This window comes from Equus caballus, chromosome 1 (genome assembly GCF_041296265.1).
Source record: "Equus caballus isolate H_3958 breed thoroughbred chromosome 1, TB-T2T, whole genome shotgun sequence".
Classification (NCBI taxonomy): domain Eukaryota; kingdom Metazoa; phylum Chordata; class Mammalia; order Perissodactyla; family Equidae; genus Equus; species Equus caballus.
The window spans coordinates 110,942,432-110,965,578 of record NC_091684.1 but is presented as its reverse complement, the minus strand read 5'-3'; the positions used below and the strand labels follow the sequence as shown (position 1 = coordinate 110,965,578).

At 42.6% G+C, this 23,147-nt stretch overlaps 1 protein-coding gene across 12 annotated transcripts in view; it reads right to left on the bottom strand.

Moving 5' to 3' along the window:
- Window positions 1-19: 19 nt before the first annotated feature.
- The window catches only part of CHD2 (chromodomain helicase DNA binding protein 2), a 112,530-nt gene continuing 89,402 nt past the window's right edge, over window positions 20-23,147 (bottom strand). For all 12 annotated transcript variants that reach the window (XM_070267280.1, XM_005602813.4, XM_023650829.2 and 9 more), the window contains 7 exons: window positions 22,882-23,022; window positions 20,993-21,127; window positions 16,397-16,575; window positions 14,056-14,155; window positions 11,701-11,914; window positions 6,696-6,942; window positions 20-3,598 (listed from right to left, as the gene is read on the bottom strand). In XM_070267280.1, the coding sequence (XP_070123381.1) occupies window positions 3,265-3,598; window positions 6,696-6,942; window positions 11,701-11,914; window positions 14,056-14,155; window positions 16,397-16,575; window positions 20,993-21,127; window positions 22,882-23,022 (1,350 nt within the window). In that variant the 3' untranslated portion in view covers window positions 20-3,264. The remainder of the gene's footprint in view (window positions 3,599-6,695; window positions 6,943-11,700; window positions 11,915-14,055; window positions 14,156-16,396; window positions 16,576-20,992; window positions 21,128-22,881; window positions 23,023-23,147) is intronic.

Sequence of the window (23,147 nt, the reverse complement as noted above, 5' to 3'; positions counted from 1 at the left end):
AGAGTCAAAAGTACGGCAGTTTTACAATGTAGGAAAATTTAATACATACTATATAAACAACATTATTTACATCAGAAATCACTAGGACAGTGGCATTTTTCACAAATATAAATTAATTACTGTTTAGTCAACAGGTTTTAAAAGTCCACAATTTTACAATAAAGAAAAACCACCTGTCCCCAAACGAGTGGGACGCAGATGGACTAAAGCAGCCTGGACCCTCTGCCTGGCTCTCCTTGCCCGACACGGCAGCTCTCAGATCAGCCAGCAGACCCCCGGTGCCAGCCCGGCCAGCACCCCTGCTGCCGGCGGGTTTGGTCTGCACGGCTTCGGTGTCACGGCGTGAATAAACGACTGAACTGCATGTGCGCCACGCGTCCTGATGCAGCTTTCAGACATCAGGCTAGAAGGTCTGCAGCGCGATGTGAGAAGCGTTCTGCTTTCCCGTCGAAGGGCGCGTAAGGAATGACTAAAAGAAGAGGGAGCCCAGGGGCCAGGAGAAGGGGCTTGGCAGAGAGCCAGACTGTTCCTCTCTAGCTGGCTCTGAAAGCCAGCGGAGACCGGCCTGGGGGTCACCGAGTCCTCCTCCAGGCTGTGGTACCCCATGTTAATCCTCGCTTATCTCCAGCTTGCAGGTGATGCTACCCCACCTCCCACTTCCTCAACCCCTGCTATTTCTACCCAATATCTACGCCTCTCAAAGCTACGCTCCATGGAATACCTTCCTCACAGATTCTTGGGGCAGCTTCTCCCATCCCCAAGTGAGAGAATTTCTACCTGTGCAAATTTCTGGTTTTGATAGAAGCATACAGTATTCATACTGATTTAGATTAATGAGGAAATGCCTTTCTCCCAACCCACTCTTCAAACATACTTCAATACCTAAAAGAGATGCTGTTACGGGGATACTGTACTTTCATAATCAATTTAACACTGATCTGGCTGATATCGCCTTTTGCTACATTATATGGCACTAAAAGTCCTGAATGTGAACAAAAGGAAGTTCCTTTTTCCTCATAATGAGACATCTTTGGGAATAACTCACATCTCCTATCAATGAGTTCAGAGAAAAAACCTTGATGAGTTTCCAAAAGCAGGGCCTCCAGTTACTGCTCTGACTGAAAGGAAACACCGCGCCCCCAGAGCACGCGTACTGACTTCCACAGGGGAAGCCGTGCTGGGCTCATTCCTGCCTGCCCTCACCCCATCGCTCAAGCACCCGGCCAGCCAGCCTAGCCCTCCTCTTTGGCCTGGAGTAGTGTCAGTACTGTCAGCCAGAAGCTAAACTGGTGGTGGCCAAAGCAGAGACGTAATTTCCCACCTTCTGCCCCTCAGCAGTCATAGCACGTCCTCGGGGTAGGACTGTGGCCAGGAGGCTCCCATGCAGTCCTGTGGGCTTTGCCCCACTGCATGCGTGCCAGAAGCCCCAGGTGAACAGCCCCATGTACCATGAGGAGATAAATAAGAAGGCAGCGGCCCCACTGAGCTGCCAACACGAGCTGTGAGGACCCAGACTCTCGTCTGGAACCCAGCACTGGCCAGCCCCAGGATGCTGTGCAGCAAGCAGCAACGGCCCTGACACCACAGCCGCCTCACTAGAGGGGAGTTTTTTGGGAAAGGCATTAATGGTGGTGCCCAGGATACCAGCAAGTAAGTGATAATGATTTTACGAGGTCCTCACAGGTTAGTTCAGGGAGTTTAACACTCTGTATGCCCAACAGAAGGGTTTTCACCAGCTCTGAGCCTGGACACTTAGAGGCACACTGTATGTTCAAGTCGGTTATTCTGTCTCCAGCTAGAGAGGCCTTCGGATATGCTAACAATACTGGCAGGCTGTGTTCAAAATGGATAAAATGGAAGGCCCCAGAATCAGAAGGAGGAAAGGAGCCTGCTTTAACTGATGCAACCAACTTGCCCCCAGTCCCAATGCAATGCAACTCTAGTATGACTCTACTGTCTGCAGCGCAGTCACCCTGTCGTTGGATGCTTCCTATTGTGGGAAAAATTTAACTTAGGTCTATAGTTTACTTGATCTCATTCTAAAAGAAACTGAGTTCAATTCTAATGGTCTTCAACTAGCCGCGGAAAGCTGTTCACCACAGGAACCCACCACATGAGGGTCAGGAGACCTGTGATGCTGTCATCGACTTCTTTAAGCCATGCAAGAGGAACTACGATGCAGCTGCAGATGCTGCCCTAAACAACACTGAGCGCTCCCCCAATGCTGGCGCCACCAAACCCCACACTGGGACACCTTTCACCACTGGCACCAGCACCCACTCCTGGCACATGCCCGCAACAAGCTGGTCAGCAGGCCTGCCTCCACTCCCCCTCCTCGCTAGGCCCTGTAGTTTTACTTCTCCTCACAGGAATCAGGAATCCACCAGGGATTCCAGCTCCCGGGCCACCCTACCCCCTCCCTATCCCCACCCTGCCCCCACATTCAGCCCTCTCCCAACCAAGTAAGACCCATGCCAACCTCAGCGGCACCTAACTCACAGTACTCAGAAGGCAGCTGCACAGACCCTACGTCCCCGGCACAGGAGGCAAAGGAGGCCCAGTCAGGAGACCAAACCTTTGAAATGTGCAGAAAGTGTGGGGAAAATTAGTGTTGGTAGGGAAGGGGCCATTGTGTCCCTCTCTCTATCCCCCCTCCCCGTGCCAGGGATGTCACATAATGAGGCCCGAGTGTCATTTCTCCCAAGAACACATTCGAGGGGTGTACCTGCTCCCCTTCAAGTCCTATGATGCAAGACCCCACCCCCTCATCCCCACGCCCCGCCCTCCATCAGCAGCATCCGTCACATCACAGTGAACCAAATCACACGCTGTCCAGCAGGTCCCAGCAGCCTTCACACACACGCCTTCCCAGACCACTGCACCGAGGTCCAGGGTGCAGTGACCCTGGCAATACGACATTCATGACTCTAAGATGCCTTCTTCCTTCATCAGGGAAACGGCCCATGAAGCTGGTACATAAAAAAAAAAATCACCTCTTCCTCCTAGCACCCATCAAAGCGGGAGGCCAGATCCAGGCTGGAATGGGATGGGGTGCCAAAGTGCAGGAGTGGTGACCCAAATCAAAGCTGGACCGACCAAAAGGCCTCCCCCTCCCTGAAGTGCTCCTTCAGCCGGCGAGCTGCCAGCAGCAGCATGTCCAGAAACTCCACTCACTGGTCTAGGTAACTGGCTCCTGTTGGATCAGACCAAAAATATCCAGGTGCTTAATGACTCTTTGCTCTCCTCTTCTTTCTGAGCTGTCCTTTATGTTTTCCGAACATTCCAGTTATAATCTGGGTTGTTTTTCTGTTCTAGTGATCTCTCCAAAGGAGACCTATGATCCAGGGGTGACTTGGAATCGTGAGGAGATTTCTGAGAAGGGGGCGAGCGAGGATCTGAGACTGCAGGGTGCAATGGGGGCAGGGGCTGTTTATATTCCCCCAGTTTGTCTGTGTGGAAAGAGCGGTAATGGTCTGAGGGTCCCTGGCCGTGGTAGCCCATGGGGGGGCGGTGATCAGACATTCGTCGGAAATCCTGCTGGTGGTAATTTTGAGGCCTAAATTCATCGGATCTCCTCCGCTTGGAGTCATGATGGTGCCTGAAACAGAGATGCAAGGATTAGCTAAAAGACCAAAGCCAGATTCCCATCCCCTTTCTATCACCCATGGGCTCCTCCTCATGTACTCAGATTGAAAGACACTTCCAAAGGACTCAGGGGCAAATACTTACATTACTAGGAATCAAAAAAACAAAATGAAAGTACTAACAAAGGGCTTTTTTATACTATTGGCAAAACACATCCTATGAAATAACCATGAGACTCATCGAGTCTGCAATGAAACAAGTACACGTGTGAATCACTGATGGCTTCGCAAACTCATACTCCCTTTAGGAAAACTGGCAAGATCTAGAAACATTTTCATATTCCTTGACCTAGCATAGGAGAAGAGCTACAGAAATTATTCTGTAAGTTATCAGTAACTCACAATCAACCTAAATATTCAACAATACGTGAAAGGTTAATTAAATTATTTAAAAAATGGACTCAATGCAAAGAATATTAAAATCTTTTTCTTAGGACCATGGTAAACTGCTTATTATCCTATTGAAAGAGAACTGGTACCAGTCAGCAACAAAAAGACAAACAATCCAATTCAAAAACGGGCAAAGGACTTGAATAAACAGTTCTCCAAAGAAGATATACAAAGGGCCACTAAGCACAGGAAAAGATGTCAATGCAAATCAAAACTACAATCAGATACCACTTCACACCACTAGGATGCAGAGGGTTCCCCCTTGAGTATTCAGGGTGTACATGTGCGCAAACTACAGAAGGCCAGGGGAAGAATCACCCAGGAGAGTAGAGGTCCAAGTGCCCTGTGCTCACACAGAGCCAGAACAGTGCCCATTCTCACCAGCCATCCCAAAAAGCCTCAAGACCCAGGGGCACTGGCAGAGCACAGTGAGGATCCTCGCCTTGGTGGTGGGGAACGGACAGTTCTGCCTAACGAATCTCAACAGCAAGACCTGAAAGAATCAAACTGTTTCTAAGTAACCTGACTGTGTCTTACAACAAAGCCCAAGAATATTTATAGGAATGCAAAAATATCCAGCACAACAAGGTATCTAATCCGAAATTACCAGGCATGCAAAGAACCAGGAAAATAAGACCACAATAGGGAGATAAATACATCAACTGAAATTGACCCAAATGACAGAATGAGTAGACAAGGATATAAAAACAATTTTTCAACTGTATTCCAGATTTCAAAAGGTTAAATAGAGACATGGGAATTTAAATTAAGGGGGGAAAAAAGGCCAAAATACAACTCTCTAGAGATAAAACTACAATGTATGAAATGCAAAATATACTGGATGGGCCTCAGCCTCAAGGGAGAGTAGACATTAAAAAGGAAAATATTAGTGAACTTGAAGACACAGCAACAGAAACTATCTAAATGCAACAGAGAGAAAACATAATTTAAAAAAAACAAAACAGGGGCTGACCCCATGGCCAAGTGGTTCAAGTTCCGTACAACTCTGCTTTGGTGGCCTGAGTTCTCAGGTTTGGATCCCTGGCATGGACCTACTCTGCTCATCTGCCATGCTGTATATAAAGCGGAGAAAGACAGGCACAGATGTTAGCTCAGGGCTAATCTTCCTCAGCAAAAAAACAAACACACAAAACCAGAGTACCAGTGAGCTATCAATCAAATTCAAGCAGCCTGATATAATTAGAATCTTCAAAGGAGACAAGAGTTGGGGGACAGAAAAATATTTGAAGAAATAAACGTAAAAAAAATTCCAAATTTGATAGTAATGATCATTGTTTATAATCAAATTGCTAAAAACTAGAGATGAAGAAAAAAAGACACATCCTGTAAAGAGGAACAAAGATAGAGATGATGGACCTTTCAGAGACAATGCAAGTACAGAGAAGAGGAACATCTTTAAAGTACTGAAAGAAAGTGTCAATCTAGAAATTTATACCCAGCAAAAGTATCTTTCATAAATGAAGGCAAAATACTTTCTCAGACACACAAACAGGGAAAGAACTTATCACCAACAGACCCACACTAAAACAAAAGTCCTTCAGGCAGAAGAAAAATGATACTAAAGGGAATACAGACCTCCACAAAGGAATGCAGGGTCCACTGGAACCTGACTGGACAATATGGGAGGGCGGGGGTGAGGGGTACAGACCCGTTCTAAAGGAGGCAGCTGCTACTTGGCTACAGATGCTGGGCCAGTGCAGCCTGGTGTTACCAGATCTTCCAAAAAGAAGGCAGAATACTGAGATATTTATACAAAATTTTCCTATTTTAAATTCAAAGTGCAGTCCAAACAAAGCATACCATTAGTCAAATGGTTAAGGAAAACCAAAGTTGCTATGAGGTTAAAATACAGCCAAGTCTTCAAATTAGAAAGAACAAGTAAAACCTCTTCAGCCCCTCTTCTACTTGCTAACTCTCACAACTTCAAAGCTTGGCCCTTCGTATCATATTATACAGCTATAGAGAGGGTATAACTTCAAAAGTCTATGACCCATAAATTGTGGGCTGGTATCCACGTGGATCCCTGAACCTAGTGTGGCTGAGAGCCTAGCACACAGCTTAACAATTCTGGTTGCTTTACTTTACTATTTTATGGCTACCACTTCCCTAGATTTCCTCAGAGGAAGGCAAAAACTTTTCCTGCACAATTGAGATAATGAAACTGCAAATGGCTCCCTATGACCCAGAGAATAAAACTTAAAACCTATAACTTGGCATTCAAGACCCCCACTATGCAATCTGTTAATCTTTTAGGCATCCCTTCCTGGGTCCCTAGCCTTGGTCTGGGCCTCCGATGCCTATTCCGTTTCCCTCTGCTTAGCTCTTTAGAGCCCAAAACAAGAAGCAACAGCCTTCCCTCTTGCCCAGCCCTCAGGAAAAACTCAAAAATCCCTACTTTCAACCATCCAAGCAGCGCACACACAATCAGCTGTCTACCTCGTGACTCCTCCCCAACATCATGAAGATGCCTTGACGGCAGAAATGTTAGATCAGACCTGGGACCATGCCTGGCACATGAAGATGTTTAATGAGCACTTGATAGATTAATACATTAATGTATTAGGTTGCTTGTCTCTCCTTTGCAAACAACAAATCTCCTGGCAGAAGTCAGCTCCTGCTGTCTCAGGGCCTTCTGCATACCTGTCATAATAATCTCTGTGTCCCCGGTGGTCTCGGTCACTGCTGTACTGGTCATAAGGTCTCTTTCTGGAAAGGTTGTTGGGTCGGTAGCTCCCAGAACGGTGGGCGTCCATGTGGCGCCGGTCCCCATAATGGTGGTCCTTGTACCAGTGTTGCTCATACTGATGGTGCCTGTCACTACCCCACGGAGGATTGTTGTTGCCACCACCATAATTGAACTTTCTTTCCCTCTGCCAGTCTCCTCGATCTGCAGGAAAGGAAAGAATGGTCTCATGACTGCAAGAAATGGCTAAATTTCACGTCCACTACAGTTTAAACGGAAAGGCTGACACATGTTATAAACAGACATTTAATTTCCTCCTTCATGGCCTTTCTGTTGGTGGTTAACATACCAATAATGAGTCCTAACATTCTTTCCCCCAAATTTTAAGGCAAAATAAAATTCACTGCCTTTCGCCTAAAATCTTGAGAACTACTACTCTTCATTTTCCATATCTGTTTACCTTCCAATCTAGGGCAGACCTTTAAAATGAGATTTCACTCAAAAAACAAAACCAAACATTAATTTGGAAAACAGCACTGCTGATTTTCACAGCCACAAGACAATATCCTGTTTACACATCTAACGTTTATTTACCTGCTGGTACCATAAGCTGTGCCTAGTTTCTGAAAATCTTTCCGGACTATCCCTACTGATTCTACTCTATTCTTCTTCAGCTTAGACCAAAAAATGGATCTCCTCCTATAAAAAGTGATTCCTCTAACTCTGCATTTGGGTCAGCATTCCAACTCTCAAGGATAGGGTCAAATTGAAATTTGTCTTAGCTTCTATAGCCTCTGTTTTGCCCTGAAGAGAAGAATCACACTTATTTGAATCAGAGAAGGCAGTGAAAACACAGACGTTCAGGAATGGAGGCTATTGTGGGTTGAATTGTGGCCCCCAAAATACATGTGCACCCAGAACATGTGAGTGTGACTTTACTTGGAAATAGGGTCTCTGCAGATATAATTAAGGATTTAGAGAGGAGGTCATCTGAGATCCAGGTTGGGCCTAAATCCAATGACAGATATCCTTTTAAGAGAAATGCAGAGGGAAACTTGCGACAGAGACACACAGAGGAGGGCCATGCAGAGATGGAGGAAGAGACTGGAGGGATGTGGCCACAAGTCAAGGAACACAAAGTGTTGCTAGCAGCCACTATAAGGTAGGAGAGGGGCACGGAACAGATTCTCCCTCAGAGCCTCCAGCAGGAGCCAACCCTGAGGACACCTCGATTTCAGACTTCTGACCTCTAGAACTGTGACAGAATAAACTGATGTGTTTTAGGCCACCCAGCTTGTGGTACTTTGTTACAGGCAGCCTTACAAAACTAGTACAGAGGCTTGACCAGAAGGAACTACGTGGCCTCATGAGAAATCCAATCTTCTATCTACAACTATGTTAAGACAAAAGATATACCACCAAATAAACGTCTACTTATTTTGCTGGTCTTCTAGCATTCTTCTACAGATCCAAAGAATAATACCATCAAGGAACCTGTGTAGCTTAGAAATGTCTACTATTAAAATAATGTACAGTCAACAGTGGTTTAAATTCATTGCTGATCCAGGGTGGATCAGGCCAGAGGACCAAGAAGTAAAAAACGTTTCAGTATTCAACTAAGAATTAACAAATAACAACAAAAAGAGACACCTTCACAACATGAAAGGATCACTTGAAGATGGCTTCAAACCAAATGGAAAGTAAGATTTCAAACAGGGTGTCAATGTCTGTGGAATAGTCAAGATGCTTAAAACTCAAGCCAAGTCATTTACTTCCAGAGAAATCAAACAGTGCTTTTCTTTCTTCTAGAACCTTCCAGGAGGTAGGTCACTGGTTAGGAAGTACTGAGCTATTAAGGAGATGGGTGAGGAATCCAAGATTTAAATAAAAGACTACAGTTACCTCAATAAGAAGAGTTCTTTCAAAGGATCAGAATATAAAAATCAGTGACATCACATGAATAACACAAAACTAGTCTAATCCAGGAAAAAGTCAGTACAACTCACATAACTAGATCTAAGAACATGGAAACATTTCCCAACCATCCTGTACAGTCATTACCTTTTCTGCCCTCAACAAAACAGTGATCAATTAATTTTGAACTATTTAGATTTTTAAGATGAAAAGACACGGAACTTCTGTTTCCAGGTAGTTTGCAACAGAATCACACTCTGCCAAGAACAATGAGAAAGGCCAGATAAACAAAATATAACCTGTTTAAAGACATCAAAGAACAGCCAAAGCGATCAGGACTAGAGGGAAAAAGACTGAAGAGCAGAAAACCTCCAAGAGGTAAGAGTTGCCTTCTGCAGCCACTGGGGAAACCTGTGATTCTGAGCACAGGCGAAAGGATGAAAATCCGAGCTTTTCCCAGGCTAGAGGGCCACTGCTGGAGGGAAGACACCAGCAGAGCCTTTGGGGACCGTTTAAGGCTAGAGGGACATAGTAGACTTGAGGGACTTCTAACACACAGCCAGTCTTCCCTTAGGACATTTGCTGAAACTTCGAGCAGAAGGCTTTTTAAAAAGCTAAGCTGAAACCCCCTGAAGAGCAGAGCAGTTGGGGACCGTCTCATGGTACCGAGAAAACCAAGATTCGAGTTTAAGACCTGCCAAGGGGAGGGGCAGAGGATGCCACAGGCCCTTGTTGAGCACTATGAGGAGCTAAACCCCAGGAACAGGGGAGCAGAGGCAGACCAGATCAAGATGATTGCCTCCCACCTGAGGTGCCCCGGGGAGGAAAGGGAGAATTTCTCTCGGAGAAGCTAACATCACTTGGAGCTTCTACAATTTTTTTTAAAAAGTGTACCTCATTTAATCAAAAATAACTTGACACGTCAAAAGACAGGACTATGTGACTGAAAGCCAAGAGAAAACAAGCACACAACAGAAAACGACTCACAATAATTCAGATATTGGAGTTAACAGGCAAGATTTTTAATAACTACAATTAGTATATTCACAAAGAGAGGAAAAGATGGAGAAAATTGACCTTTCTAAATGCTTGAGAATTTTACCAGAAGACCAGAATGTATTTTTTTTAAATCAAATGGAAATCCTAAAATTCAAGTTTAGAAGGAATGTATACTTCATTCTGATTATTATGGAATATTTGACTGTAAAATCTTATACTCTGCTTCTATATATACTACATACTTTTTAGATTTTATTCTATATGGTTTTTCTCCTTTATTCTTATAACTTTTATCTTTAAAAGTAATTCATGCTCACTGTAACCAGGGAAGCAACAGATGATGGAGACACTAACTTCCTTCCTCCAATCTCCCCTCCATTCCTACCGTCCTAAAGTAACTGATATTGTGTGTATATTTTCACATCTTTCTCTATCTTATACAAATATATTATTCAAACATATACTATGAAAAAAGTTTGATGGTTCCTCAAAAAGTTAAACATAGAATTACCACATGACCCGCAATTCCACTTCTGGGTATATATCTAAAGGAATTGCAAATAGGTACTCAAATACTTGCACACAAATTTTCACAGCAGTATTCTTCACAGCAGCCAAAAATCAGAAACAACCCAAACGTCCATCAACTGGTGAATGGATAAAAAACTGTGCTGTATCCATACAATGAAATATCATTCAGACACATGAAGGAATGAAATATTGACACATTACAACACGGATGAACCTTGAAAATATTATGCCAATTAAAACAAGTCAGACACATATTATGATTCCATTAATATGAAGCGTCCAGAATACATAAATCCAGAGAGCGAGTATAGATGGGTGGCTGCAGGGGCTGAGGGAAGGGGGTAACAGGGAGACACCGCTTAAAGGGTCTGGGATTTCCATTTGGAGTGACAGAAATGTTTTGGGACAAGACAGAAGTAGTGGCTGCACAACACTGTGAATGTACTAAATGCCACTAAATTGATCATTTAAATGGTTAAGTTTATGATGTGAATTTCACCTCAATAAACAAATTCAAACATGCAGACATACGGATTTTGTTGTTGCTGCTGCTCTTTTTCCCTCCGATTTTTTTTTTTTGTGAGGAAGATGAGCCCCGAGCTAACATCTGTTGCCAATCTTCCTCTATTTTATGTGGGAGGCCATGACAGCATGGCTTGACGAACGGCGCTAGCTCCATGCCCAGGATCTGAACCTCCAAACCCCAGGCCGCCAAAGTAGAGCACGTGAACTTAACCCTACACCACAGGGCCAGCCCCTCCCTCCAAGTTTTTTTAATCTATAAAGCTAACTCATTCTTTTCAATAACTGATAATAGTATACAGTACAAATGTCCTATTATTCACTTAACCATTCTCTTATTAATGGACACTCAAGTTATTTCTAGCTTTTTGACATTATAAGGCTAGAATGGTATCCTCAGACACATGTGTGTTTTTATTTCGACAGGAAAGACTCCCAGCAAAAGGGCCTATGTATTTAGATATTTCAGATTACCTTCTGGAAAGATTGTAGCAACTTATACTTAGCAATTTGTGTGTATTTCACATTTTAATTTTTGCTGATCTGAAAGGGGAAAAAAACTGGTTGCCTTGCTGCTCTAATTTACATTTCCCTAATAGGAATGTTGGTTATCTTGTCACACTGGCTATTTCAATCTCCTCTCCTATATGAATTCCCTATTCTTAACATTTGCCCATTTTTCTATTTGGGTATCCTTTCGTTATCAATTTACAAGAGCTCTTTCAATATTAGCAGTTTCAACAATTTAACTGTCATATATAATGTAAATTGTTTGCCTCAGTCTATCGTTTGTCTTTTGTTTATGGTGGCTATGTTCTTCTTAAAGTTGAAATAATAGCCTTTTGGAATGTTTATCTCATGCTTTATCTCATTCAGAAAAAAGAGGACAATAAAGTGACAGGAGAGAATAAAGCACAAAGGTCCAGCTGCTGTGTCTGGAAAATAAAATGACTCTTCTTTTGGTACCTCTTTTAAAAACTCCACGTAGTGCCATACCTGCATTACTAAAGTGTCTCTTGTTGGGGTGATTGTAGTTATCTCTTGGGTGTCCATGCATCTGTGGGCCATGGGAGGCAGGCAAATGAGGCTTCTGAGGGTGAAGGGTGTGCGGGGTATGGGACTGAGACATCAAGGAATCCCGGCTTGAGCCCGAGGCCTCTGGTCGAAATGGTTTCTTACCACCAGTCACGTCATCTTTCTTTTTTTGCTCCTGTAGATAAAAGGAAATCAAAGACTCTCAAGATCCCAGGCTGAATTCTCAAGAATAGTATAAATGTCATCATCTCTAAATATTTCCTTCTTGTCCCTCTTGGCTTTTGATCTGCCATTTACCACCTTCTTACCAAAAACTGCTCATCACTTCCACTGAGCTCCCACAGCATGAACGGCCTCACAGAGCTCCAGCCGAGGCTCTGACCTACTAGGCCACTACAAGAAAACCAACCTCCACTGACAAGTACCTGTAAGCACATGCACACGACTGCTGGATGTCACCGCACAGGGCGTGGCACAGGGGCCTATGCTGGCAGCATGCTCGGACATTCCTCTTAGACCAGGTAAAACCAGGGCCATCAACTTTCTGAGGCTAACTAGAACAAACAACCCCCAACTAGTCCAGTGGGAACTAGTTCCTATGCCAAAGTCATCAAACTAAACATCTAAATGTTTGAGTAACACCATTTCTTTACCAAATAAGTAAAGTATTTGATATAGAAACATCAGAAAATACAGTAAGAAAAAAAGAAAAAAGGCAAAGTCACCTAAAATCTCACTACCAAAGGAATCACTGTTAATAATTTGGTCCACGTCTTTCTAAGCCACTTTGTGCGTGTTTACACATACATACTACATATATTTTTAAACAAAAATATTATTTGGTATTCTTTTTTCACTTAATATATTGTACAAATCTTCTCATGTGAACTTATGTCCACAACATTATTTTTATGGTTGAATAATACTCCCTGATATGGATATATCATGACTTATTTAATCTATTTCTTACTGTTGGATGGTCAAGTCATTTCCACTATAAACATGTTTTAACTCTTAATTATCTCTTTAAACTAAATTCTTAGAAGGAGAATTGTATGTTTTAGTCTGTTGATAAATCTTCCTGAACTGTCCTCTAGAAAGGTTGTGACAGTGTACACCCCCACTAGTGGGATCACTACTTTCGTTATTCAACTCACCCAACTTCTGGTACTGAGACTAATGAAGCCCTTTATATTGTATGTCCAACTTCAAAAGCTCATTTTAATTTTATCTCTTTCCTAAAGGCCTTTTCCCAACTATTTCATTCCCTCCTGGGGCCTTTCCTGACTATTCTTTCAAGTCTTTTTATAATGCTTAAAGTTCACACTAACGTTCAGCAACATTAGAATATTATTCCTATATATTACTGCCATACCATATTCTTCCATATAGAATTCAATTATAAACGACTTGAGGGTACTATGCCACGCTCCAAACAGTGCTGGGGATAGGACATGCTCATGCAACAAACAGTTCTGAGCATCTGCCCTGTGCCCAGCTCCACCCCAGGAGCTGAGGATGCAGCAGGGGATGAGAGACATAATACCTCTGCCTTCGTGGCGCTGACGTGTTAGTGGAATAGGTCATAAATGTTCCCAGACGGGCCCTAACCAGCTAATTTGGGTATGGCCCATGTGGCAAGTCAGCAGATCTGCAAATGGACATGACTGCACACAGAACACTGCCCCTGCAGCGTCAGCCAAGTCACTTCTGCGTCCATCCCACTACACCAGAAAAGGGGAGGCAACTTCTGGGCACCTTCTCATGTTTGCTCCTTTACGTGAGCAGCTGGGACCCTACGTACAAAAGCTGGAAGGACATCAAGTACACATGGCCCAGAAAGAACAGAAAAAGTATTTTCTGCCCACAACCCTGTTACCCATCAGGAGCCAGATTTATAAGATAAAATTAAGACCTGCACTCATGGAAGAAGGAAAGGCCTGGTGAATAAACGATTCCAGGACAGAAGAACACGGGGTAACAACCCCTTCTCAGAATCTCAATGCTGGTCCCAATACCTGGCTATTTCACCATCGGGTCTGAATGTTAGTGTGACCACCAGTGAAGAATGTTAAGAAACTGCACAGTTGATACGGTGACAGAGCACACTGTGCAAGACAGGACAGGCCACGGGTGGGCTTCCTCACCCCTCTTGGACCCATGCCTCCATCTGTAAAGTAAGGGAAGACAACCAGCGACCCCTCCAGCACCAAGAACCTATGCTCCTCTCCCCAGGGAAAAACAGTCATTAAGGAATTTTTCTGAAGAACTGGTTTTTATCTGTTTGTATGAATTAGGATTAAATTTGTATTTTACCTCCTCTTCTTGAGATCTTTTCTTATGGGCCATCTTGTATAACTTATGTAATTTTCGAGCATCAAATTCTGTAAACTTAGAAACAAAAATCCATAGGTTCCTAAAAAAAACAAAAACAAAAAAACCCAGTTGGTAAATTATAGTATTTCTAAAATCACTTTTTTATTCTCTTTATGGATGGCAAACTATTGAATTTTGCCGTGGAATACTCTCAAAGTATAGAAATTAAGTTACAGAAATATTCTTTCAGTTCTTTGCATCAATAATACATCTTTATACCTTTTTTTCTTTTTTTGGTGAGGAAGATTGGCCCTGAGCTAACATCTGTTGTCTTCCTCCTCTTTTTTGCTTGAGGAAGAGTGTGGCTGAGCTAACATCTGTGCCAATCTTCCTCTATTTTGTATGTGGGATGCTGCCAAAGCCTGGTTCGATGAACAGTGGTGTGCAGTTCTGCGCCTGGGATCTGAACCCGCAAACCCTGGGCTGTCAAAGTGGAGCAAGCAAACTTAACCACTACACCACTGGACCGGCCCCAATAATACATCTTTAGACGCTACTATCAACAGAGATTGACCAAGGGGTCCGGAGACCAGGGTTCTGTCTCAGCTAAAATCCCATTTTAATTTATTTCCCTGGCACCAAGACTCCAGTCCTAAAGTCCTCCTCCACCTTCCACACTTTCTGGACTCTGCCATGCAACCCGCTGTAATCGCCATCTCCCAGGTTGGGACCTACATACAGTTGGGCATCTCCGCACGGTTGCCCCTTCTTCCCTCCCAGTCAATGCCACCAAGGACTGTCGTTTTTTCCTTAAAACTCTGGGGGACTTCTCCCCTCCAATTCCACTGTAGTCACCCCAGCATGGCATTGCCATCGACAGAGAAGTGAGAGATAAAACAGGTGTTGAGAGCAGCGAATAGGAAAAGGAGTCTCGCCTCCTCTCACCCTTTCCAGAGAGCAGTTTCACCATGCCATGCTGTACCACTCACAGAATACTGTACTGGCCCCCAAACTAGTAACCTGCTGCAACGCGTGGAAAGCCATTTACTTTGCTGTCTAAGGCCTTCTGTCACAGGGCTTCAGTTGTCTTAACCAACTGCCTTCAAACCCTAAAAACCTCCCCACCCCTTCACTGCCCCACGTTCAAGCCTTTGCTGAAGCCTGAGAACTCTCTTCATCTAAGCAAGTCCACTCAGCCCCTCTCTGCCCAGCTCAAGCATACGTGCCTGCCTCCCAGAAGACCACCCTCCCTCACTATTCTTCTGCGTGTGCTTCCTCCTGGGAACTCCCAATACACGTGGTCTTGCAATTACCACCTCATGATGGACAGTTTCTCAGGAGTGGGCAAGAACCTCTTATGAACTACTGCTAGCCAGGACCACAGTGCCCAGCACATTGGAACAGACAGGCCCCAGTGCACAGGAAGAAGCCTAGTTTCACGGATCTATGTACCAGGATGACCTTTGGTTATCTTCCAACAGGGATTAAGGTTGGAGCCATGTGGCTAGGTACGGGAAGAAGTTGGTAATAGTGTAAAGGGGAAGAAAAGTTAACAATTCAAAACTTGTATCTTTTTTTTTTTTATAGGTATGAAGCATGCTATGGATAGCATCATGACAGAAGATGTTCTTAAATCCATTTTTACTCAAAAACCAATCCACTGATACTGGGCATATTATACAAAGAGAATTACATTAACCATCAAGTATATGTGTTCAAAGTAACCGTGGATTATGAAAGAGACAATGTCACAACTGTCTTTCAGAAATTCCAGTCATGTTTTCTTAAAATATCAAAAGTAAATATAGAAATGAATATATGTTAACTCAAGATGCCTTACAAACTAAAGTTATAAATTAACTGCATTAATCCAAATTACTACGAGAGTTCTTCAATTACTAAAGAGAATAGACAGCTCACAGTTCCGATGGTGTTAACCTTTGTTTCCCCTCATGTGTTAGTAGAGAACTAACCAATTAGTTATCATATTATATCTGAACATCAACCTGAGATGGGTGAAGCAGTCAAACTAGATGATTTCTCTCTCTTCCAGGTTTAAAGACTGAGTCTTTATTCTGAAAGTAGGCCAGCAAATCCAGCATCACTGTCTTTCTGTTGTAACATAATGACATCATCCTACCCATTCAAAAAACTGGTCTCAGTGGAACAGCCTATTTCAGGAAAATAAGATTGAAACCTGCAGGTATGTTGCCAACATATGGCTTTCGCTGGGGGAAAAAAAATCATTATATGGCTATGTCACCTTTTATAAGACACAAACAGAAGCCACACACACACTCTGTCAAATGAAAGCGGGCAGTTCGAGGCCAAGGTAGGTTACCTCCTCCACAGTTTGATGTGCTCCTGGTCTGAGTAAGCTTTAAGGCACTCGGCTATGCGGTCTCCGATCTTCAGCAGGCAGTTCCGCGTGTGCTCCAGCTGTTCTTGCACGCTCAGCCCCTTGTCGGGTTTGTCCAGCTGTTTCAGTGCCTTTTTCACAGGCCTCATCCTCTCCTTACACTGGAACAGGCCAAGGGAGCAGAGACATAAAATATCTGCAGCCAAGAGGTCTTCTCCCTTGCTTACTGTGCCCTGAATTCCCAGAGAAGACATGGCCCACCCTCATGCCATATAGTCACTATAGGAGACGCGGGGAAAGCCAGCAGCACAAGTATAAACGTCAGAGTCAGAAAAACCTGAGGTGCAAGTCCCAGCACCAACCTTTAGAGCAGCAACCTTCTACCGCTTATGTGGCCTCTCAAAATGCTGCTCTGTTTCCTCATCCACAAGAGGGGCATGACAATCTCCTAGGCCATTATGGAGATCAGATGAGAAGCAAATTTACAGACCTGACCTGAAAACTTCCCAGCAGAAACTATCTAAAACTCCAGGATAAAACACTTACAAGTCCTTCAGAACTCTAAGAAACTAAGGGAAAGGCTTCCAGATAAAGATGGTGGACTGAAGACAAGAATCTATTTCTCTCCCTCCCCAGCCCCATTATAACAACAGTAAAGGGATTGCTTTAAAAGAGAGAAGCTCACAAAGACAGGGAAAATGAAAGAGAAAACAACAGCAACAAAATATTGGCAGCAAGGGAAATGACTTCATAGACCTGAGAAAACTAAAATCCTAAGGCCGCAGTGAAGAAAGCTGAGAAACAACCTGATTTATACTGCAAAATTCCCCCAAAGACTAACTAAGGACCTTTGGAACTGGAGTGAGAGCTACAAATAAGGACAGGTTTCTAAAAGACTGCTGAAGAGGAAGAGACACTCGGATTCATAACAGACACCTAGGTCTCCAACTCCACCCAGCACAAGACAGGAGGTTTATTCTTTGGAGAGGACAAAAGAAAGGTCTCTGAACTGGACTACACAGGCATAGCTGAGCGGCAAGACTACTGCCTTGAAAACAAGATTCTGTGAACACACGCACACCAGATGAGCCACTGCCCAGTCTTTTGCCTCTGGGACTCCAGAATGAAGAGGCCAGGGCTTCCCCTCCAGTCAGGAGACTGGGGGATTCTTCCCCACAACATCTGACCACCCAAGAGGAACAACCAGAATATGCTGACTATCCGTTGGAAGTTTCCCAAGGAAGAAGCCCAACCAGATCACCCTCCAGTGAACACACTCAAAGCTGATGAGCCCCATGTGCTCAGAGCTTCAGCGCAGACACTCAGTCCCCTACTCTGAAGCATGAGCAAGGATTACCAAGCCGTCTGAGGAAGCATCTAACACGAATGACAAAAAACAAACTAAAGAGAAGAGACAACTGAGGATTACCAAACCATCTGAAGAAACACCTAACATTAATGATGGGAAATAAAGAGAAATATAAAAACATCCAAATAACCATGGAGGTGGGGGAGGAAGATCTTGGAAATAAAATACGACAAGAGAAATGAAAACCTCAAAAGAAATAATGGGAGATAAAGTTGAGGAGATCTCCCAGAAATGAGAGCTAAAAAAGCAGAAATAGAAAATGGAAAAAAAGATTATATTAGGGAGCATTCCCAGAGTCCAATATCCAAAAACAAGGAGTTCCATAAAGATAAAACTAAGAACTTAGGAGGAAATTATCACAAAATAATTCGAGAAAATTTCTCAGACCTGTAGGACATGGTTGTCAGTCACTAAATATCTGGTACAACAAATTTATAAGGCACATGATCACGAATCTTCAGAACAACGAAAATCCTACAAACTTCTATCACTTTGTGATAATTACCATAGCTATACACTTATAATCTGTTTATTTTTCCATGTTGTACTTCAACTTAAAAATAAGACACAAAAGAGAAAGATACACCACAAACCAAAAGATACTTGTAATGACTATAACAGATAAAAGATTCTATCATGAATGTATAAGGATTCTATAGAAAAGGCAAGAAAAGACAAATTACCCAAAATAGGCAAAGGATTGAATAGGCAATTCATTCATGGAAACATGAATGTCCAACTACACCACTGGTCACTATTTCATACCCCTCAGATTAGCAAAAATTAAGAAGTCAGAAATTACCAAGTGTTTCCAAGACTGGGAAGCAATCGGAACTCTCATTCATTGCTAGAAGGGGTGTAAATCTCTACAACCACTTTGAGGAATAATTCAGCAATCCCTAATAAAGAAGTAGATGTGCATACCCAATGAAACACCCAGCGCTTCTGTTGAAGCTACAGACTCTAGAGAAGCTCTTACACATGTGCACAAGGAAATATTTACAATCTCACCAAAGCCTCTTTGTAATAGTAAACATTTGGGAAAACCCCAATGTCCACTGATAGAATAAATTGTGGAAGTTATAGAGCAGAATAATATGAAACATTTAAATCAGAGACACAACTATCAACATGGATAAATCTCAAAAACGTCAATGCTGAGGGAAGAAAAGCAAGTTACAGGAGATGCAGAGTGCGGCATTTATATAAAGCTTTTAAACATGGGAAGCAATATTCGACGCTATTTATGGATAAATGGGAGGCCGTGTAGTACAATAGTTAAGAACCCACACTCTCATGCCAAATTGCCAGGGTCAAATATTTGCTCTATATCTTAACTGTGTGACATAGGACAAGCCACTTAACTCTCTGCACCTTATTTTTTAATATGTAAAATGGAAATAATTATCTACCTCACAGGATTGTTATGGAGAAAATACACATAAAGCACACACACAATGCCGGGCTGTTTATGTGAGCTATTACTGTCTTTAGAGACATAAGCAGTAAAACTCTAAAATCACGCATGAGAATAATAACTGAATTTAGAATCGTGGTCACTTCTGGGGAGGTAACAAAGGAAAAGCATGGGTTTAGAGTGAAGAACACCAGGGGCCTCAACTTTATATTCTGAGCTTTAAAAAATTCAGATTTGACAGAGCTCCGTGGTACCTATATCAATGTCTATTATATTCCTGAGATTTTTGTGTATTTTTTAAAGATTTCATAATACAAAAACAAGGGTAAATGAGCCAGTATGTAAAAGTATTTTTTAACATAGTATGGTATTGATAGAAGCATTATGTAGCATTTTTCTCTTACAAATACTGGGCTAAGGAAGAACCAGCAAACAGATCAGATAGCTGGTTGTATAATGAATTTATTCATTTACTCACTTTACTCATTTATCAATATACTTCTAGCATCTGGATGTACTTTATATAAGACACCGTACTTGCCCTCAGAGAGCTCACAGGCAGAAAAGTAAAGAGAATTAAGAAAAATGAGATAAGTGCAAAGAAAAAAAATATACATATACATATGCATATGGGTTTTGGGGAACAGAGAGAAAGGGGTAAAGAGAGAGGAGACTACCTTACAGGGTGAGGTCAAAATTCTATCCTTTGCTGCCACAGAGCAGGAATATTTTGAGATTTAGAAGAAGATCACTTTCTTTTTGAGACTGAATTAACTGCTCAAGTGAACTGTGGTTTATGCAAGTTCGGGGAGAAGAGACCACAGGAGGGTTGGGAGGAGATCGTCGACTGGGGCACAGAGAAATGACGTACATGCAGCTCCAGGAAGGGGCTAAGGGTCTTGAGGATACACCGGCCTGTTCCCAAACCCTGCAAGATCTGGCCCTTGCACTCCTTCCCCACCACCTTCCCTGTCTCAAAAGGAGAGATAGACCATATCCTAGGCTCCTTGCACCACAACACGGAAGCACATAAGATATGCCACGTTCACCGCTGCTCCAGCTCACTCAGCCAGGATCCCAGTCTCGTCTCCTGTCATGCTGTCCCGTTGCTCTCACCACTCCAGCCAGTGGCCTTCTGTAACCTCCTCAGTGCACACACCTTGTCCTGCCACGTGGCCTCCGTGCGTGCTGCTGCCTTGCCTTGGCATGTTCTTCCCTCCCCTCTTTTCCTGTTATCTTTTCCTCTTCCTTCGGAACCCAATTCACACATTGCTTCCTTAAACATGCCTTCCTGATATCCCCTGACTGGGTCAAATCCCTTTCTCACAGGATCTTCGTGGTATCTGGTCTTTTTCCTCCACAGTCCCATCACAGTAGCACAAACATGGTTACCTATCTCCCCTCCTCAAACGTAAAGTTTACAATGATAGAAACAGTTATTTATTCAACATGGTAACTGCAAGGGCTGGCACACACAAAGCAGTCAATAAATGTTAGCTCAGTGAACATTTCCATTTTCCAAACGCCTCTAAGGGCCCCTGCAGCCTCTCCAACTAGCAGCACAAGACATGAAATCCATTCCTTAAAATTCTTTTTCACTAGAGACAGAGTAAGAAAATCTCTTCCTACCAGCCTGTTCCAGAGCACAAGGTCTTCAGATATTAGACTGTTTTTCCAAAGTAATGTCTTAGTGCTTAGACCAACTGAGGCTGTGTGGCTGGACCTATGAAAGGCAGAGCTGCAGCAAGCATCGTGGCTGCAGACACCAGTGTCCCTCAATTTCAGGACTTACTATGCTGAATGTCTCCTGGTCCAGATCATCATCCTCATCCTCTCCAATGGGGACAGGTTCACTTCCTGCTGTAATATGGACAGGACCCTGAGATCGCTTTGATTTACTCGAAGATTTGGCATCACCACCTTTAGGCTTTTAAAAAAGAGTTACAAGGAGTCATTGTCATTTGTGCAATCCTGCCTTGCAATTTGGACTTTTTAACCTATGTCACATGGCTACAGTGGGTAAACACGATGGCCTCAGTTTATTAAAAAAGTAAAATAAAGTCCTCTGAGACATCATGAAGACAAACCTATTTGATTAGCAGCTTAAGCATACATCATTCCCATTTCTGTCTCTAAACATATCCAATTATAACGTGAGCTTCATCAACGCTATTTTGGCTTCTATTCCCTCATCCATAAATGCACAAAAATGACATCAAGAGGTTAAGATTGTAAATTGGCAGAGCTCTTGTAGAGTATCACGTAGCAACTTTTATCAACAGCTTATAAATGAATATACACTTTGATCTGGGGATGTGCATTAACTAAAATATTCTAAGTGATTACAATCTATATGAATCCACATGGATAAATCTCATTTATCCATGAAAAGCTACAGAAGGATGGATATAGATATATAAAAAATGACTTCAAATATGAACATTTAAAAACATAGAACAATACTACGTTTTATGATTATAAAATATGTAATAAAAGTATAAAATATGGACAGGAAGGCTTCAAACCAACTTCAGAGTAGTGTTACGGAGAAGAGAAAAGAGAGGGAGAGTCATGAAGTCGGGAGAAATAATAAGGGGAGCTTCAACAGCATCGGTAATGTTTGCATGAAACACAAAATACAGCAGCCAAAAAGAGCCACTTGAAGTAAACATGAAAAAATGTCAACAACAGCTGTAATACTGGGTAGTGGATAAATGGATCTTTGTTAAATCGTTCTTTGTGCTCTTAGTTTTGAAACGTTTCACCTTAAAAAAAGAAAATCTTTCTATGGAAGCACAAATGCAAAGATACCTGTCACAGTATGGTTTATAACATTAAATATTTGAAAGCAATTTCAATACGAGAGACTTAAATTGTTTCCAAGATGTCATAACCAACTGGAATCTTCCTTATCTCTTAAAAATGATTTCACCAATTATTTATTCACTTGGCAAGTTGTTTGTGATATATTGGCTAAGTGGGGAGAAAAGGCTACCCAAATAGCCTGGTCTGATTTTTATTTTGTATTTGTTCCTACTGCATAACACAAAAGTTCCAAAGGTATTCATCAAGAAATCTACTGGAGTGATAACTGGATGGTGGAATTACAGTCGTTGCCTGTATGTTTTAACAACAATTAAGGATTAATTGCAAAATAATTTCATCAGAAGTCAGCAAACATACACGCAACACTGTACCAGGATTCTGTGGTTTGGAATGAACGTCATAAAACCCCCAAAGTGAAGCTTATATAATAGCAGGGGTTTTCATTCATTTCTACTCCAAAAGCTTAACTCTTGATAGTATTTGGTTTGAATTCCAAATGCTTCAAATATTGAAAGCCATCTGTGGATTGTGCTTTTCTACCATGAATCTGAGAGCATATTTCAAGTAGTTGCCTGTAGATGCAGCTTGTTTCACCTGTCCTATCTCATTCAAACACCCACCTCTGACATACAGGATACAGAGCAAGTAAAGGCTTTCTATGTTAAGGAGCACTGCACACCTGCAGTCCCCTCTCCGCAGGAAGTGGTGCAGGCATCCCTCTGACAGCCCCATCCTTCCTTCCTGCACACACCCATAAAAAGATGCCTATTTCAGAGCCCTCAAACCCCATTCTATCTCTAAATTCTGGAAGAGAGTTTCAAAGGCTGCAGAATCTCAATAAACTAACATCAATACCTTCTCCTTCTTCTCTTTGGATTTCTTCCTCTCCTTGTCGCCTTCTTTGTCTTTCCTAGAACTCATCTGCTTCTCCTTGTTCTCCTTGTTCTCTTTCTTCTTCTGTTTCTTTTTCATGGGACTTTTTTCTAAGCCATCATCCTGGAAAAGAAACAGGGCTATAAGCTTTTGCCACAAACGTTGTATTTACTTGTTTACTTTCTGGGGGGAAAAGCACTGTCCTCCATGGCTCATCACTGCACCTACACTTAGAAGCTTGTTTTCAA